At 34.1% G+C, this 21,293-nt stretch overlaps 1 protein-coding gene across 1 annotated transcript in view; it reads right to left on the bottom strand.

Annotated features, from left to right (window-relative positions):
• The window catches only part of LRP1B (LDL receptor related protein 1B), a 283,941-nt gene that overhangs the window by 24,611 nt on the left and 238,037 nt on the right, over positions 1–21,293 (bottom strand). The window contains exons 64-70 of the mRNA XM_087925463.1: positions 20,027–20,250; positions 18,856–18,962; positions 15,919–16,035; positions 11,732–11,905; positions 10,408–10,533; positions 9,108–9,272; positions 5,593–5,754 (exon numbers count right to left, since the gene is read on the bottom strand). Coding sequence (XP_087781589.1) covers positions 5,593–5,754; positions 9,108–9,272; positions 10,408–10,533; positions 11,732–11,905; positions 15,919–16,035; positions 18,856–18,962; positions 20,027–20,250 — 1,075 coding nt within the window. The remainder of the gene's footprint in view (positions 1–5,592; positions 5,755–9,107; positions 9,273–10,407; positions 10,534–11,731; positions 11,906–15,918; positions 16,036–18,855; positions 18,963–20,026; positions 20,251–21,293) is intronic.

Here is a 21,293-nt window from a genome sequence, read left to right as displayed (position 1 = left end):
AATAGATCTGTTTAAAAATATTCAAAATGAGACAAAAATTTCTCAACAGTTTTTAAAAGACACTTCTTAAATCTCAGGGATGTTCCTTTATGGATTTAAAAAAAAACATTTGCCATATTTTTTTCCTCTTCCCCAGCCATCCAAGAATAATGTCTGATATAAAGCATGTGAAACATACAAAATGAATACCTGTATGCTAACATAATTCTTGTTTCACAATTACAAAATAAAATAAAAAGGAAACAAACAAACAAAAAACCCTGAAACAAAATGCTTTTTACAGACAATGGTGACCTCCCATTAACAGGCATTGGTGAACAACTGGAAATCTAAAAGAAAAATGAATAGATCCTCTCAATTTGGCAATCCAGTTCTGTAGTGGCTTAGAATATGTGTTATTACTGCAGTTTTCTCAAAATATGAACATGTCTGTATTTTGTCACCATTACATCTTCATACTATTGATCTTTTATAGGACAAAATTGCCATACCACAACATAAGTTATGTCTTTAAGTCTCTTTCTTATTTCTCATTATACAATTCAATTAGTCCTCTACTTACAACTATTTGTTTAATGACCATATGAAGTTACAACAGCACTGAAAAAAGTGGCATGATCAATTTTACAAACAGCTGAAGAAGCTTCTTGGATAAGAAGTAAAACGCCTTCAAAGAAAAAACATGAAAGTCCAGTTGCCTCCTGAAAAAGCACCTTTGGGACAGCTATGACCTGGATGACTGAGAATATCCATAGATGTTTAGCTATGCACTTTGGGATGAACACCCTTCAAATGGTGTGGGAGTTTAAACAGATTTACCAAAAAACTGCAGACTACAGGAACCATTTGCACTTCAATTTGAAATGCAGACAACACAAACTCATCCCCAACAGCCTGCGCCTGTCTTCAACAGTGAAGGGACACAGGGCAGAAAACATCCTGCTACCAAGAAGTCTCCACACCCATTTACTTAGGTGACCCTGAGGACACAGATAAATATCCAAGTGTCCTCAACAAATCTCTAAAAGAATGCAAATGTCCAGTTGTTTGCAAGGAATATAAATATTTCCATTCCCCACTATCCAGTCAGTGCTGAAGAAGCTTTTTAGATGAGAAGCAAAATCTCTTTAAATAAAAAACAAGAAAATCCAGTTACTTTCTGAAAAAGCACCTTTGGGACAATCATGACCTGGATGACTCAAAATTTCCATAGACGTTCGACCATTTCACACTTATAACCAGTGGTGTGATTCAATTTTGTTAACTACCGGTTCTGTGGGCGTGGCTTGGTGGGTGTGGCAGGGGAAGGATACTGTGAAATCTCCAGTCCGAAGTGGTATTTGAGAGTTCTCCGAACTACTCAAAATTTCCGCTACCTGTTCTCCAGAACTGGCCAGAACCTGTTGAATACCACCTCTCCTTATAACAGTTGCAGCATTCTCATGGATCAAGTGATCAAAATGCTAACAAACTGTATTGGTGACAGTTGCACTGTCCTGGGGTCATGTGATCACCATTTGTAATCTTTTCAGATAGCATCTGACAAGCAAAGTCAATGGATGAAGCCAGATTTGCTTAATGGCATTGTTTCACTTAAAAATGCAATGTTTTACTTAACAACTGCTGCAAAAATTTTGTTAAGTAAAATGTGATATAATTCACTTAACAAATGCAACTGCCTCTCATGGCAATGGAAATGTTGGGTTCAATGGTGGCCATAAGTCAAGGAGTACCTGTATATGTGATAAGAGTTTGCAACCGCAAAGTAATAACTTTTCTAATATTGTCTAAATTCTCACATTTTTATAAAGTTTAAATAAATATTAATAAATATTTGTTTATTAATGGATATTTCATTATTTTAGATAAGATTTGTAGATTTTAAAATCTGATACTAGTATACAACACAATAAATACTTTTACACATTTACATTAACATTTGGATGGATGAATTTCTTTTTAGGTAAATTTCAGGTAAATATATTTTTCCCTTAATCTGTATGTCCATTTATGCATGATTTATGTGATTTAATATTTATTATTATTATTTCATCCTACAACACCTAAAATCTCCAAATACCTACACAAGTGATCTCTTTGTAGACTTCAGTTCAACATTCAATCCAGCCATTCTTCTAAGTAAATTAAACCCACTAGCGGTACTTGAACATACTTGCAAGTGGATCATAAGCTTCCTAACAGACAGGAAGCAGCAGGTGAAGCTAGGCAGAATCACATCTGATATCTGTACAATAAGCACAGCAGGCCCCACAAGGCTGTGTGCTTTCTCCACTTCTCTTCTCCCTATATATCACTGACTGCATCTCAAATGATCCATCTGTTAAAATACTGAAGTTTGCAGATGATACAACCGTGTTTGGTCTCATTCGAGAAAACGACAAATCCGCATACAGACAAGAGGTTGTACAACTTACCTCATGGTGTAACCGGAACAATTTGGAACTGAATATACTCAAAACCATAGAAATGGTGGTAAACTTTAGGAGAAACTCCCCCATACTACCATCTCTTACAACACTAGACAACACAGAGACCTTCAAATTTCTAGGTTCTATCATATGGACACCTAAAAAACCTCATCAAAAAAACACAACAAAGAATGTTCTTTCTGCACCAACTCAGAAAGCTCAAACTGTCCAAGTAGCTGCTGATACAGTTCTACAGAGGAAGTATTGAGTCTGTCATCTGCACCTCTATAACTGTCTGGTTTGGTTTTGCAACACAACAAGACAGACACAGACTTCAAAGAGTAATTAGGACTGCAGAAAAAACAATTATTACCAACCTGCCTTCCATCAAGGACCTGTATACTGCATGAGTCAAAAAGAGGGCTGTGAAAGTATTTACAGACCCCTCACATCCTGGACATAAACTGTTTCGACTCCTACCCTCAAATTGACGCGATAGAGCATTGCACACCAGAACAATTAGACACAAGGACAGTTTTTTTCCCAAACGCCATCACTCTGCTAAACAAATAATTCCCTCAACACTGTCCAACTATTTACAAAGTCTGCACTACTACTACTATTAACCTTTTCACCACTCTTTATCATCCCTCCCCCCCACTTGTGATTGTTTTTCTCAGTACTGTATAATAAGGATGTATTCCAGATACTCCTTATATATTATTTCTAGATGCTACATCCTACATCTTAATTTTTCAAATGGCTTTAACGTTATGTGTAATTCTTTTCTTAGTTTTTTTTTTAATTTTCCACCTTTATCCTTGCTAATAATTTTCATAATATTTCCATTAAAGTTTAACAGAAAGCATAAAAATGACCCCACTGAACTCAAAAGCAAAGTATTTTTTTACTTTTGTGTTATATTTTTAAAAAACAGGCTATGAGTCACTGGTTATCATCAAGAACATTCATATGATCACTTTTAGAGTACTCGCTATGAAATTGCAGAAGCTCTTGTGTGCCCCAAGACTTTATAATAGCAGCTTAATAAAATGTCCATAAATTCTTGACAGGCATTTTGATTTTGTTGGTATCCGATGCCACTTTAAGAAATCATAAATGGAGCTCTGATCTAATTAATAACTCAGATAGCATCAAAGTTCAGGTATACAAGTGCTGCCACTGCACTTCAAATAAGTGCTTTGTCTTCACTTTTCCCTTATATATAATTAAATGTACAGCAAAAAAAATTTTTTTTTTAAATTTATTCATCATTTGATTGTTTGAAACTATTTCCTTCTATCTATCATTTTTTTTGTCTGCACTTCATTAAGAGGAATAGCAGTAATGAGAATTAATGGTGAAGAAGATTATACTTGAACAGTGGGTTGGATTAAAAGACCCCCATGATCCTTTCCAACTCTGTTATTCTGGTCATTTTTTCATATGGAAATGAATGGGTTAAGTCAGGAGAAAGGTAAAAGTGACTAATATTCAGTGGACATGGATTACTTAAGTATAAAAGTACCAAGAAACAGCATCTTACAAATATATAACATGTTTGTAATGCATTAAGTTTTGTTAGTAGCACTGACAATGAGGATATTATATCCTCTTTTTTTCTCTGTGTTTATTGTTTATTTATTGAATTAATATACCACCTATCTTGCAGTTTGAAGTGGTATTGTATATATAAAAAAGTATCACCATGATTGGAAAGTGTCCTGACTGAAGCAGCATCTCCAGATTACATCAAGACACTTTGATAATAGAAAGAATGTACAGTATATGAATTGAAGCAACAGTATGAGCAGTATAAATGGAATATGGCTTGATCATAAAGAAAATACTAATAAGCATGAACTGACCAAGGAAGTAGGTAAAGATTGCATAAATAGGATGAGAGGAAGGGAAAGACAGGCAAAGTATGATTCAATGAAGTTGATGAGATTGGCAAGAGGTTTAAAGAACAAAATGCAATGTGGTAAGGGGTATATAGATGGCAGCGTAAGTAAATATTTTTTGAAAGAACATAAATATATGTATTTTTCTTATCTCCTGGCATTATCTTCTCCTTACTTCTCTTCCTGTACCTTGCATGAGGTTGTTTACTTTGAAAGGCAAGAGGAAATGAATGTAGGCATTTTTTTTCTGGCTGGACTGGACTTTTTCATTCTGGCACTACTTTATTCTTTGAACTGCATTCCAGGCGTGTTGTGTGCCCTAATGCAGAATAAATGAAAATACCCCGCACCCCCAAAGTGTTTGGAAACTTTTATTAATCTCCAGACAATATATTCTCAATATGTATCTAGTTTTGAAAATAATTTGCTTTGGCAAAAACACGGCTGATGAATTTGTTCTTCTTAATGGTTTGTTTTAAGTGCCTTTTTTAGCATTTGGTATTTAAATCCTCCAGAGTTTGTTATCTATCTATCTATCTATCTATCTATCTATCTATCTATCTATCTATCTATCTATCTATCTATCTACACACACACACACACACACACACTCACTCACTCCAGAAACTGACAATCTCTTTGTAATCTTGTTTTATCGTCGTTATTTAGAGCAGAAACTATTGCAGTTAATGTTGCAACTAACTTGTATTTTATGAGGTAGACATTATTGTATATAATGGCCAATAAGAAGGTTAGGATTTGCTTCCCTGTCTAATCCCTCCTCCCAGGATTTGTCTTTGTAAAAGAGAAGATAGTTTTGCAGACAGAAGGAAAGCTACAGATATACTGTATAAGAACTGGATCTAAAATGTTTGGACCATTTTAGTAATTTAATGTTTTCTTATTCCTTTTCAAAAGTTAAAGAGTGTTTTCTCCATACAAGTTTCAGTAGTTCTAGGGGTTCAAAATACAGCTTAAAATAAAAGCAATTTTTACACACACACACACACACACACACACACACACACACACACACTATTAAACCATTATGATAAATAAAAATATAGTAATAAAATATGTCATGCCTGTTTTGTTATTATATTTGTCTGATAAAAGGAACCTTTATTGTAATTTCACATTTAATTATATAGTTTTGTTCTGGATGTACAGTGCTTTGCCAAATGATTGCCTTTAAAAACTGAAAAATAGCAATTCCATTCTGATTTTTGTTAATTATACTCCAGTTATTCTGCACTTACAATCTTGACATCTGTCCCCTATATGTTCCGGTTGACATCGACAGTGGGGCTGATTTCCAGCAGTGATACTGCAAGTTCCTCCATTCTGACAAAAATGATCGCAGACTGTTTTATTGCAATTTGGACCTGTAAACCCCATTGTACAAATGCATGCAGGTCTTCCTACAAGACAAAATGAAATATCTGGTAGGATAGCTCTACTTATGTGCACCTTCCCTATTCATACTGATAAGTTATAGAATATAGATAAATCAATCAGAATCATATGACATCTACAAATATTTTAAACACATATACTTGCAGTCCTCATTTAGTTACCATAATTTTGGACTGGCAAATTGGTTGTTAAGCAAAGCAATTATTTTAATTTTCCTTTGTGTTAGAGACCTGTAAAGGTCATAATTGCAAGGATTGGCCCTAAACTTACTTTTTCATCACCATCATTATCATAACTGCAATTGGTTATTACATGAGGTAGTTGCTGAATGAGGACTATCTATAAATCAAAGCCCTTGATTATGCTTTTTATATTTCTTTAAAATCCATTACAATAATTTGTTTAGTTTGAAAGTAGCTCACATTATTTTGAATTTTAATTACATTTTTCATATGTACATTTTAATTAAATTATGATATTTCTTTGTTCAGATATTATTTTAACAAATCTGAAAAATATATACACATTTTAATTAAAACTATCCATAAGAACCACACTAGAATTTCCCAATACCATAAATTACAAGAAAAGAATGACTAAATATACAGTTTACCGGTGGAATTTCTTCAACTATTTGTGTAGATAATAATCTAAAACTTACAATTCTTTTATCTCCTCATGTAGCAAATAATAATTTACAGTGAATTTAATTATTTGCCGTTATAATTATTAGAAATACCAATACTAGTAATATAATATTTATATATCAATTTCCAACTTACAGAAAATCAAAGCACAGTGCAACTTAATTTAAGAATATCATTCAATAATATGTAAGCATTGAAAATGTATCAATACTATAATATAAACTTACTAATAAATATATTTAACATTTGAACTTGTTCAGAAACAGAGCATAATAAAATTAAACAACTTTTATTGTAATGATTTAGAATTGAGCCACTAATAATTAATTTAAATAATCATTCTGCAATTTAATTTACATTTGATTGGGAAAGGTATTAGTAAGTAAATAAGTAAATAGGCTATACAATAAAAATTATCATTATTGGAATTATGTTATTCAGCTATTTAGCTGTTTGATATCTTAATCTAATAATCTAATCTGCCTCTTCCTTTTTAATCCCCATCCATTATCCAACTCAGAATTAGAAGGTTTAGTGTATTGTAACTGGGTAGGAATCCAAAGCTGATATCCTTTTCTTTAAACTAATAATGGCTACTAAGAGCACATGGATATGAAGCTGTAAAATAATTATATAACACTCAAATATTTGAACTACAATTCATATAATCTACAATTAAAATCATTCTGCCAAAACACAGGAACAGCACTGGAATGTTTTAACTGGAGCTCTTCTATATTATCTTCAAATATATTCACTTGAGAACTAATAACAACAAAAACAATAACAACAACAACAATAATAATTTACTTGATAAATTACTTGACAAACTGCTGTAGATTAAGGAAAATATTAAGGCCTAAGCACTTGTACCTGTAGCACTTAGTATCCATAGTAGATGAAAAAATATAGTTGTTAATTGATTGCATATAATACTATCAGTACTTAAAGCTGGACAATTCTTCAATACTGGAATAATAAGGCCTCCTTAACCATCCAATTCACTACAGCTTTAAATGCAAATATTATACCCAAATCCTCCTACAACCTTTATTGGCCACCCAATACAATTACAGGATATCAATGAAAAATGCTCTTACAATCATTTAGTTAATGAAGGGAAAACTCAATGGGATGGCATGTATTTCAGCTCTCTTTTATGAAGATCTAAGAGAGGGGTGTCAGACTCAATTTTATTGAGAGCCACATCAGGGTTGTGTTTGACCTTGGGATCTGGGATGGGCGTGGCCAGGCTGGATGTGGCCAGATTGACATCACTTGTGTCAGGATGTCTGTGGTGGCCCTAATGCTCTGCCAGCAAAAATGGTCTCCCAATCTTCATTTTTGGCTATGACAGTCTCCTGCAACCATCTGCCAGTGAAAACAGAGCTCAGGAGGGCCATGAGCAGCCCTCCTGAGCTCTGTTTTGGCTGGTAGAGGGACCGTGGGCAGGTCCTTTGCTGTTTCCAGGGCAGTTCTGCGGGCGAGATCTAATCACCCTGCAGGCCGAATCTAGCCTGAAGGTCTTGAATTTGACACTCCTGATCTAAGAATATAAAATAGTACATAAAATCAACTACTGATGCAGGAGTATTTTAGTTGTCAGCTTTTGCCCTGTTTTACAAGTAGTGACTAATAATTTAGGCAGTAAGTTCTCTACCTAAAAGATTACAAAATTGCACTAAATGTGGATGGGACTTACACTTTTTTTACATCTCAACCATTTTTGAGTATCTTCACCCTGCTATCTAATAGGCATTCATTTGTTACAATTCTTTCTCAAAGCATTAATCTGAACTGAATAACAATATATTCTATTTCTATTATGAGAGGCTACAGAGTTGCCCTGGTTTCTTCTCAATTAATGTTCATATCTCCTGACATAGTTATCTGAATCCTGGCATTAAATATATGTTCAAAAGAGCTGCAGCCTCATGTTACTTTTAATGATTGTTTGATTGAGCACATGCAGCTTATTATACAATCTCATTTTGCATTTTTTGTCTGCACTGAGTTACTGACTATGCCAGTAGTTAATCAGCCTCTAAGAAATCATTTCATGTGTCTTTAATATTATGAGACACATTTGAAGAGAGGTAGAAACACCATATTGTTCTTCAATAGTTCAATACTTCATTTTCTTACCTTAGGTGAGAGTGTCTTTAAAATTAGCTATACTGGCCCCTCATGACCCATTTGGCATTAATAGCAGGCTAACACTTTCATCACAGAACAAAGGAATATTAAATCAAATAAAAATATTTCTTAGAGCCATTGATCTCTGTAAAATTACGTAAAATTATCTAACAAAAATTATAGAACAGGTAGCTAGATTATAATGGTCTAATTGATCAGAACTATGCATTTTTAGGAATAATTTTAAATCCTTGGAAATTTATGCATATGGTTGGTAAGAGGAAAAAATGGGTGCCTGAATTGCATTTCCTCTTTTAAATCTGCCACATAACCCTTTACACTGGATGTGAGGTTTCCACACTCTCACACTGCAAGGAAAACAAGGAAGCCATTCGTAGCACATTTTCTACATATGTCAATATCATTTTTTCTAGAAGAAAATGAAAAATCATATAAATTTTAGAGCTTTATGCTTTAGTCATAATCACAGAATTTTCATTACTAATAATGAAACTATAAAATAATTGTTTTCCATTGTCTACAATAAATAGAGAAAATTAAAAAAAAATATTTACCAAGAACTGAAGCTAGGCATGTTCCTCCATTCTGACAATAATTGTTACAATGGTTAATTTCACATCTGTCCCCTGAATAACTTGGCCAACAATAACATCTTTGATCACCTTTTTCATTTATAACACATCTACCTCCATTTTCACAAGCCAGCTTACAAGTCTCATCTGTACTTAAGATATAAACACAAAGATCATGACAGGAGATGATTATCACTTTCACTGTTCATCCAGGAAATGAAATAAAAGAACTAGAATGAAGAAATTGTTAGCACAGAAGTGTATTAATGGACACAACATCAGTTACAACCATCCAGTGCTGTTTGCTGCTCAGAACTCAGGTGAATGTTTCTTCTCAAGGCATTGCTACTAATAGAGTTCTGCAAAGCACTCAACTGAGTAAGTCATGCAGCACATTGGTATAAGCAAAACATCATTGTTGAAGCACTGAAGTAGCACTAACTTTCCATAGCCTTGACTTCCTTTGTCGTTTCTCTTAAGTATTCTGAATTAATGTTTTGCATACACAGATAACATTTCCATTAGAGGTAAAAAGAATGGTTATGGGGAACTGGCATGCTGAACTGTGAAAGTTACCAAGCCTTCAAGAGGACCCTGGAAGCTATGAATGTAAGTGTTTTCTTTGTGCCAGCTTCCTTTGTAAATTCTTTGCACAAATCTAATCTTAGTGTAATTGGTACAGCTGAACTGTGCACTCATGTTGAATTAAAATATTGTAGCAGCATCATAACAAAAGTAGATTTTTCCAAAATTGCTAATGTCCCGATATATTCAATATTCAAATCCCAAATGTCATATTTGTAAACTGCAATATTTATTTCTTTGCCAACTTTGTGTCTTTATATTTATATGTGGAAACTGATGTGATTATTGTTATCATTGTTGTGATTCATTTGATTGGTTTTAACCTCGTTATGGATGTTTTGTTTATGTATCCAGTAAGCTGCTTTGAGATTTTTGATTGTAGAAGAGCAGAAGTATAATATATAAATAACTAACAGCATTGAGAGGTGCTGATGTCTTTTAAAATATGCAAATTTAGTGGGAAGGAAATTCAGATAATTGAATACAACTTTTAGGTAGATTTGACTTTAAAAGCCAAGATTTTAGAAGTCAAATACTAATCAAAATTAATAACCTACATGTTTACAATATTCAAATGAATTCATTTACTTAGATTTCAGACAATGAAAGAAATATAAAAATAGAGAATTTAGCATTATTCACTCATCCACAATTACTTTATATAAGATTAAGTGCTTAAATAAATGTCAGTACCCACCTAACATGTTCAAATCACTGCATTTTCCATTAAACATTGCCTTTCCTTCTGGACATATGCAAGCTGCACCTGAAGGATTGAGTAAACACAGGAACTCACAGGTTAACTGCAGACAAGGATTGAGTGCTATTCGGAAGGAGAAAAGAAAGAAGCGTAATATGGATTATTTTTCAAATAAATAATGAAATAAGAAGCAAGGCCCTTATAGTATAAACGTTAAGATTTAGCCCTGAGCCTGTCCCCCAATCCCATTAATACAAGAAAAGGGAACAACTAAAAACAAATCCTGATCCTCTGTTTTCATGAACAGATTCTCAGACAAGAAGTGGTAAGCAATTTGGTATCCTACAGTTTATGGAAGGCATAAACACAAATGACAAGAAACAGTTTCATATAGTGGTTAAGGCAGCAGGTTAGAAACTGAGAGAATTATGAAGCCAGATGGGTGATCCTGAGCCAGTCACTCCCTAGGAAGGAGACAATTGCAAACCATTTCTGAAAGACTTTGCCAAGAAAACTATAGGCATAAAACAAAATAAAAAAAATGACTTGAAGGAATAAAAAACAAAAAGGACAAAAGACAAAGCAAACCAAGAACCTAAAACCTAACCAAACACAATCTCCCTCAAACATCTATCAGGATTTCATTTTATTTATTTGTTTTTATACAAATTTATAGGGAGTCTACACCATAAATTGTAATGAAGAAGAAAATATACCACACTTTGTGTCATAATCTACTTCATGACCTCTTCCCCAACAATGTGTCTCCAACTAAAGAGCACCTTTAGCAGTAAAGGTTCATTGCAAGAGAAGAGAATTTATGGGTGTCCCAAAGGTTAGCAGGGAAGAGATTGTTATAATAAAATATTTTTCTTCTCTTGTAGCTACAAAGCATTTTATTATTAAGCCCAGTAAGAGATCTTTCTATAGCTTTTATAGATAGAGACATGGTGGCGCAGTGATGAGAGTACAGTATTGCAGGCTACTTCTGCTGATCACTGGCTGCCAGCAGTTTGGCAGATTGAATCTCACCATCCTTCCATCCTTCCAAGATCAATAAAATGAGGATCCAGATTTTGGGGGGCAATATGCTGACTGTAAACTGCTTAGAGAGGGCTGTAAAGCACTGTGAAGTGGTATATAAGTCTAAGTGCTATTGCTATTCCTAATGCTATCCCAAAATAGTTCATTTACTAAGTCTCTGAAGTCTAATGTATCAATGCATGGGAAGGGGTGAATAAGTTATATATTTATTTTGTATGCTATTTTGAATATTGAAATACTTTAATTATTTTCCCTGAAAGTAATAAAATATACTCACAATGTATTTGCTTGTAGCGATGTGAAATCAAGGCACTTTTTGTTTTATCAGTCTCCAAATTCAAATATTCTACGGCACCATGGCCAAATTTTTGCACTCTAAATGCACCATTTTTAGGTCCAGCTCCATATATATAGTTCTCAAAAATATCAATTCTATGAGGATGTAGTAAGCCTTAAATAAGTAAAAAGAAATACACATTTCAATTTGGATGTGACATTTCTATACTAACATATAAACTAATGATGGTATTTTTGTAGTGATATTTTGATTTTATGAACAGCATCTGAAGTTGATAAAGTTGACAAGAAAAATAAGGAATCCAATGTGACTTCTCCACTGGAAATATGCATCCTTCCTATCCAGCAAAAGATCCAGATGAAGTACTTCAACTGATAATTATACTATAGAATTTATCATACAGTATTTTGGGGTTCAATACAACAAAAAAGGCAAATCTTTTATCCCACTTTTCATATTTATTTTCTTTCTTCTGAACAGGGAGTTCTTATGAACAGAACGCATGGAGAATCTGAATTAGCTTTTAACATTACAGAAAATTTCCTCAGCTAAAATAATTCAAATAGGAAAGTTATTATTATCATTTTCTAATACTTATGCAGAAGCATCAAAAGATAACAAAGTACTTTGTCCTGTAAACAATGCAGTAAAGCATAATCTTTTGTCCTTCTGTTCATTGACTTCAATTTGGGTAGAATTTTTTTTTAAAAAGCCTCTAGGAGAAAACAAAATCTTGGGGATATGCACAGTATGCATTGCACATGCACACATATGCACACATATACATCCAGTGGATATATAAAAACTTTACACACTCTTAATAAAATGCCAGGCTTTGAGATGTAAAAAAATCAGACCAAAATAAATCAAATTTTATTCCACTTTTAATACAACATAAAAACTGTACAATTCAATTGAAAACAAACACACCTTACCAGTAGGGGTCCTTAGGCAAAGACTCCCTAACACTTCACCTGGCTACTTCAGATATAAGAGCCACAAACGAAGAGAGTCATAATGACTCAGATGATGCCTAGAAGCATCACAAGGTCTGTATCAGATGTTGGGGAACCAGGAAAATCTGACAGTAAATAGGTTATTGGAATAAATCATTCATAAATGAAAGAATCTGGAATTGATGGAATGCTAAAACAGCAGATGTAATGAGACGTGATACATGAAGCATAGGAGGATACTATGGATGGATGAAAGACCTACATCTACACTGAGAAATAGCCAATCACCCAATGCTTCAGTCTAGTGAAGAGAAAGATACTTTCATAAACAGATAGGCTAATTATACATTACTTCCTGGACTCAAGAAAACCCAGAAAAACAAATTGTCCAATCTCTGCTTAAAAATCTCAAGTGATTTTAATTTATTTTATTTATTTGTAAATTTTAAATTTGTAAAGCTTTGCAAACTTGTAATTTTGTAAAGCTAAACAGTCAACCCTTACAACCAATGCTTAATGGGCTTGGACAACCTCAAACTATGCCACCTACGGTTGGATGTAAGCGTAGTACACAAAATTATCTGCTACAATGTCCTATCAGTCAGTGACTACTTCAGCTTCAACCACAACAATACAAGAGCACACAACAGATATAATAAACTCAATGTAAACAGATCCAAACTTGATTGCAGAAAGTATGACTTCAGCAACAGAGTGGTCAATGCCTGGCATGCACTACCTGACTGTTGTTACATCATCTAACCCCCACTCCTTTAACCTCAAACTATCCACTATTGACCTCACCCCATTCCTAAGAGGTCTGTAAGGGGTGTGCATAAGTGCATAATTGTGCCTAGAATTTATTCGTATCTATGTATTCGTACCTATTTTCTGTATTCTTACTCATGTTTATACTTATACATATTATCTTGTAAGCGATTGACAAATCAAATCAAATCAAATAAATTAATTAATTAAATGCTCAGTGGAGAATTATATTCAGACATATACTAGAAGATGACAATAAAGCCCTCACAAAATTCTTTACAAATGCAAACCAGTAAACTGAATACATTACAGCCTCTGTAATAATCCTGGAGGCAGTTGATTACACAATCACGATGAGAAGTAATGCATACACTCCCCCACACCCCCAGAAAATGAGATTAAAGGATAAAATCAAGGAAATTTGGAGATAAATTAGTAAATTGCTGGAACTACTTGGCTAGTGAAAAAAAAACCCAGCTCCTATTTCCATGTGAAGCCCTATTGACTGTTAAACAAGGTCTCAGAGCACTGGCTACTAGGCTAAGGAGCTATATTAGAGAAGCAGAGGTCAAGAAGGTAAATGTCCTGTTCTCCAAAGAACCAGCTAAAGTATAATCCCAACTGCAACGCAATAATACAGTAACAGCAGAATCAGAAACAGTAGAAACTGAACAAAACTGGAAGAACATATAGGAAAAAGGGAAGATACATAACATTACTGCGAAGTGTCTGTAGGAATTGAGAGCAGACCACAGAAAGATTCCAGTAAAAGAACTAGTCACTATCACGCTATTAGACATCCAGTATTGAATCAAGAACGTGAACTGCTGGACAGCATCTGGCCTGGAACTTATTCATATCTTCTGTCAAAAATGCATGATTGCTTAGCAGTACACAAGAATCACCAGCTAGGAGCAGATTCCCAACAGACTCCCACTCAGATTGCTGAACACAAGGAAATACGCTGGTTATGAAACAGCTTCACATCCTACTAGCAGACAATAATAACAACATAGAAAGTCCTATCAGGTACCAAAGCCACCAAGCTATAGGACCCATATGGCTAAGTATATAAGCATATCTCAGAAGGGCATTGAGAACAATACCAGAGGCTCAAAATACCAGTTGCTCATAGATATAACAGCTGTCCAAGATGTAAAGCCTAGACAATCTGAGAATAGTTGGAATTAATTACAGGAAATCCTATGTCTCAATGACATAAACATGGATCTGTGGATACTGGCATTATACTGAGTCAACAAGATATTGGTTGCCCTGTAATTGTGAGATACCAAGGTACTCATAACTGGTTTGTAAAACTACCAGCAGGTCACATACCTGCTTGATACCCCACAGTCACATAGCAACCAGAAAGACAAGGCAAGGAAGATAGCAACTTCTAAATATCATCAAAGACAGGGACATGAAGAGACAGTTCAATGAAAAGAGCAAGATCCACATCGTCAACCATCAACACATATACACTGCCACGTATTAAATACCTTGCTGGTATAGTGAATTGGCCATGAAGGACATGGAGACTGCCAAATGTGAAGACCTGGAAGCTCCTCATAATGTATGAAAACTTCCACCTGAAGTCCAACACCCAGAAACTGTACACCTGCCCATCCATGGGTGGTGTAGGAGTCTAGGAATGTCAAAGCCACTGTCCTGAATAAAACCCGGAGTGTTCAATCAAAAGATGTACCCATTGATATTCTGCTGAGAGAATGCCTGAGGTAGCAGCAGTTGTAGAAGGAAATTTAGACAAAGCAAGTACTATGGCAAGACAAGATCCTACATGGGATAATGGAAGATAATGATCAGCACTTAAGCACTAATCATAGCAGTACTAGAACAGGCACTAAGCACCTTTAGAGAGGCCTCTGAGACAATTCTAAGAGACACATGCCGGCAGGATGTAAGATCCAGGAAGGAACAGCATATACTGAACAACCCAAGCAAGTAACTGGCAGTGTGTATAGGAACACCTGCATAATGTATGGGCTAGATCTTCCCAAGTCCAAATGGGAGATTCCACAGGTCTTTGAGAATAACAGAGCTAAGAACCTGTGGGACTTCCAGATCCAGACGGACAGGTAGGTAGTGGCCAATCAATACTATGACAGATATTGTGATAGTAGACCAGACAGAAGACAGTGATGGTCATAGATGTAGTGGTGCCAAGGGACAGCAAAATCAGGAAGGAGTTTGAGAAGCTGGAGTACCAAGGCTTTAAGTAGGAATTAGAAAGGATGTGAAAAGTAAAGGCCAAACTGGCTCAGTGGTAGTACGAGCACTCGGAGCTGTGACTGCTATGCTGAAACAATGATTCCAAAAGATCCTGGGAACATTAGAGCTCTCTGTCCAGAAGAGTGCAATGCTGGGAACAGCTAAGATACTGAGCAGAACCCTCAAATATTTATATAAATATACACTTACCTTGTTTGCTGCTAACACATATAACTGAATCAGAGCCATCAAAACGAATACTGCCAATTACTGATAATTCAAAATCAGCCCAGAACAAGCGTTGACTGAAGTTATCAACCACTAGACCTGCAAACATATTAGTTAAGAATTTGAATGTAAAACACTGCATAAGAAAATAATCTTGCAATCCTAGATTTTTTTACAGAACTATACAAAACAATAGGTGAGACCAAATTTTAGAAGTGTGCTTCTAGATTTGAATTTCTCCATAGAACAACGTAGTTAGTCCCAACATGCAGACAGTTATATAACTCTTGATATACTTAAATCCATCCTTTCGGAAAGATGCACAGGAACAGTGCCTGTAGTGTTTGAGAATGCAGATGTTATACATAACAACTGTTGGATGAAGAAGTCTCCAAAAGAGAACCCTGGTATAAACTGCCTATATAGTAGTTTGTATTTGGATGCTACATTAATGGATTAAAAGAGGACCTAAATTAGGGATGAGGATAAATGTGAAGGAAACTCCGTCATCCTTCATACTTACAAAAGTAAGGTTTCTAGACTTAATGTAGTTCCCAGTTGCCAAAAAAATTGCACCATGAAAGAAAGATATGAAGAAATACATATTATCTTAGAAAAACTGCTTTACATCAGACTAAGTACGAAAAGAAGGTAGGAAAATTTAGATATTAGTATAAAATGGATACAAAAATTTAAAAGATGGTGGGTAGAAAATGTATGCTAAAAATTAAGCAAATTAAAATGTATGCTAAAAAGATTAACAATAATATAAATATTTTAAAGCAGATTATTATTTTTTAAATCACAAATAGAAAAAGCAAAGATTAAATTAATTTAAGGAAGAGAAATGTTAATGAGAAAAATCAAACATGCCATATTCACCTATTTAAGTAAACTGACTACAAATTCATAAAATAAATCTATTATGAAGTTTCATAAAATCACTATAAGGTCTAAGCAAGTAAATGAAGGTATATCCAGGACCAATAAATTAACTGATCATAATAAATAAGTTGAATATTATTGAATTCCTATATATTGTTTGTTTGCAACAGAGTACTTCACTTTGCAATATTGATTTCACATTCAGCATTAATTATGGTGGAATCAATGTGCATTTTCCAAAGTAAAAATTGGCTTATAATGAGTATTACTGAATTCTAATCCAGTCTAAAATTGGCTATGCTTGACATTTGATTTTCACTTCGGAAAAATCATGAACATTGAAGTTATCTACTGTACTTTAAATCAGCTCCAACTTTTCCCAGGTGCAGACATTTAATTTAGATTTTGTTCAATCTTTGACAAGACATTAAAAAAATTTCAGTAATACAGAGTTTTGTTCAGAGTTTCGCAATCTGCCACTGTTTTGATAATATTTTTATTTGTTAATATTTTAACACTTGATTCATACACTCTAAATGATAGGTAAAACTTTTATGTCAATACTGAGAACACATATATGCAAATAAGAATAATTTCTCCTAACAACTCTAGTATATAAGAGCAAAAACAGAAATACATTGCATTAATCTTTCTTGTTTCTTAGAAAGATTGAAAACACAATCTTCTTTAATTGCTTGCCGTGCTAAGTCTCCAATAATTTCCTGATTCCCAAGATTTCATTCTTTATCAAGGAAACTTATGTCTATATTCTATAGTAAAAAAAATCACAGATATATGTAGGATGCAAAGATACCTAATGTCTATAATGTACATTATTCCTGTAATGTATACTTACAAAAAGCTGTACTTTTTTCATACCGCTTTCTTAAAGTTTATGTTATATTTCTTGCATAACATATAAATTTCTAAGTTCAATATACAGATTGTTATGTCAACTCAGATATATTGAGATATATTGTTAAAATAATATTTCCTTGTAAAATTCCAGTTTAAAGAATGCTTTGATAGCTGCATGCTTTATAATTGTTAGGACTATATCCACACTGAAGAACTTTGTTTACTGTACAAATAAGAATGATGTCAAAGCATTCTTTCTCACATTGTCCTTCATTATTCTTCTTAGTCATATGTGGAGATAATTGCTAACCTGCACATATTATCAATGATTGAATAAAATATTAATATTAATTTATCTGTACAATGAACTTTAACAATGTGGATATTATTGATTTATTTGTATGCTACTCATTCTAATAGTCAGAAAGCAGCAATTGTGCAATCTGTCTTACCAGCCTGTAAGGTTAGTAAGAAAATATCACATGCATTGATTTGCATATTTATTTTAAAAGCTGTAGATATTAAATTATAGAAATTTTAAAAAGATGTAATGGTCAAATGCAGCTGTAACTATTTGTTACTGTATATGGAAACTTTTAAAATTGTTCTTTTGCAATCAAAACAATCAGGTACAACTCACAATGATGGAAACAGGATGAACATTGCCCAACATTTTACATTGGATCCCAACAGTGAATTCAAGTGTGTAAGTTATGTACTACGTGTCACAACATTGTGGTGCATATTTCATTTCATATTGATTTAAAAGATTGGTATAGCTACTTATCTTAAAATGCAACTCTGGATGGTTCATTATGTCATTTACCCCACTTAATCCTTCTTGCAGATACTATGATTGAATTAATAAGCATCAAAAAACAAGTACTATAGTTCTATATGTTATATATTGTTTTATGTATTGCAAAGATATGTTATCCTAAAAGTACAATCTGGTTGTGATATTTCAATAAAAGAAAAAAAATTGATTCTGTGGAAAGTACATCCTTGCAACAAAAAATAGAAAAAGTAATTCTTCCAGCATATAGAAAACTATTGAACAATACATAAAATACCAAATCAGGATTATTGCTAGGTTGCAATATAACAGAATAACACTTCAGAATAGCTGAAATGAAGTCCCTTAATATATAATGTATTATTAAAACTTAGCTGTACCTGTTGGTCTTTGTAAATTTTTTTGTACTATTATCCTCCTCAAAGTACCATCCATCGCTGCTTCTTCTATATGAGAACGATCTCCAATTACAGTCCAATACATCATGCTGTAAATCCCAAACATAAATCACATAGTACTTTTCCATTATACTTAACACAAAGAGTCTACTGCTATATGTCAATTTATTTATGTTCTTCTGAGAATTCACAAAACTACCTATCTTTTATTTTGAAACTGAAGAAACTCTATTCCATCAACCCAAGTGAGAATAATGCCCAGATATAAGCTCTAGACCATGTACATGGTAACTTGTCATGGGATATTTTAATATCTCTGGTTAATTATGGATGTGCTATAAGGTTCTTACAAGCATTCATTCTATGGTAACATCTAAAGATTATGACTTCCTGTTGGCCCTGGTCAGACATATTCACGCAGGACTGAGATGTGAAGTCAGGAATAATAAGCCTGGCTAGTTAGCATTGCTAGGGATGCAGGATAATAAGCCAGTGGCCATTCTTTATAATGTGGTCACTTTATAATATCCTCTGAGTAAAGGCCAAGGATTCCTTCTTCTAAAATTGCCAGTTAGTGGTGTCTTCATAACACAGATTTATTTTTGTCTTGTTCCCTGAATGTAAACATGTATCTGAGAACCTCACATATTTTCCCAAGGCATAGGACACAATTTTATTGAGCTATGGTTTATTTTGTTTCTAAATAGCATCTGCTAGCCATTGTTTGAATTGTAATAAGAAGTGGAAGTTCAAGGCAGTATAGATGTAATCAGGCTCAAGTGAAATGAGTATTGAAAACAGATTTATATTTTTCAGTGTTCTTCTGTATGTTATTTTCTGTATTGTATGTTTGTTTCAGTCCTCTGCGTATTCATATTTCTATTCTTTACCAGGATCCATTGGATTATTCAACTGGCTATTATTTAAATTAAAATATTAAAGTCATTCTAGCTGATCTCATAGGGAATTTGCATTTTGAGTAATTTTAAATGAGAATTTTCCGACAAGTAAAGAAGCAGGCAAGAAAGAACTAATTTCCTTCTCTGTGAAGAGTAGGGCCAAGCAAACACAGAAACTATGTCATTCCAGAGGCACTTTCATTATATAATAGTTCACATAATGCCTATCATAAAAGTTCTTGTTAACAACATACCCTTTCAGCGGATTTACGGCAATTGCATATGGTTCTCCTGCCATATTTGTAAGGAGTCTTGTGCAGTTTGGTCCATTTATTTGTCCCACATTGATGGAGTATCTTAAACTTGTCCAATGAGTTGTATAATAACTAAACCAATGCATTCTTGAATGATCAGTCCAGTAAATGTTTCCAGCTATCCAGTCAACTGCAATGTCTCTAGGGCGTTTGAATTCAGGACACTAGAAAGAAAGCAAAAAAATAAATAAAAAATAGATGTTTTAAATTGCTCTGCTATTTAATTATTTGACCTGATTGGTTTATAAAGAAGCCTACCATTTTAACATTGAGCTTGAAAGAACATTTAAAGTATAAAAATCTATATATTTTAATAGCCTATATTGCTTTCAAATTTATATTTTTCCGAAAATATTTAGATATCATTCTACTTTATGCTTCATAGATTGCCACAATTGCTTTGTATATTGTATTTTTGCCTTTTAAGCCATTAAGATTTTGCAATTGCCGTTTCATAATTTCTTCATGAGTATATATAACAAAGAATAGCTCTAAGGGGACCATATAGTAGCAATGATGCAAATGGTATTTGGAGTATCAATTGATAGGGTTTAGCAAACAGGTGAAAAAACCTCAGCTAGTCAACTGAAGGAGTGCAATACAACTGTGCAGCGTTGAACTCGACTCACCTTCTTCTCCTGCCTCCTGCAGCACACTTATTTACTTATTTGATTTTTAATTTCTGATTAACTTCAAGCAGGCTGAACAGGGACAGCCAAAAGACCAGATGTGGCATGGGTGCTGTAAAATGCTCAGGTTTGTTGTGGAGAAAGCTGTTGCACAGCAGCTTCATAGGGTTCTGGATGAAGTGGATTATTATCTGGACCCCTTTCACTCAGGATTCAGGCTGGGATATGGGATTGAGATAGCATCGATGTCACTCTTGGATGACCTCTAGAAGAAGCAGGGGGTAATGTATCCATTTTTGCTCTTCTTGACCTCTAAGCAGGTTTCTATACCATTGATCATGGTAGCCTTCTGGACCAGCTTGGAAGTTGGGGTTTGGCAGCACAGTGTTGTGCTGGTTCTCCCTCTTCCTCTGCAGTTAATTCCAGTTGGTTTTGATAGGAGGGCCAGCTCACTTGAAATTACAACAGTGTTAGACAAAGGGACTTATAACCAGTGCCTAACCTTCAGGTGTCGTTGCGCTCCATGGTCATGCAATTGCAATTTGGACACTTGACAACCTGGTTGTGCCAGTGATGGG

Source organism: Pseudonaja textilis, chromosome 1 (genome assembly GCF_049901715.1).
Source record: "Pseudonaja textilis isolate UNSWEBS1 chromosome 1, rPseTex1.2, whole genome shotgun sequence".
NCBI classification, from domain to species: Eukaryota; Metazoa; Chordata; class Lepidosauria; order Squamata; family Elapidae; genus Pseudonaja; species Pseudonaja textilis.
The sequence above is the reverse complement of the archived record's forward strand: the minus strand, read 5'-3'. Positions and strand labels throughout refer to the sequence as shown.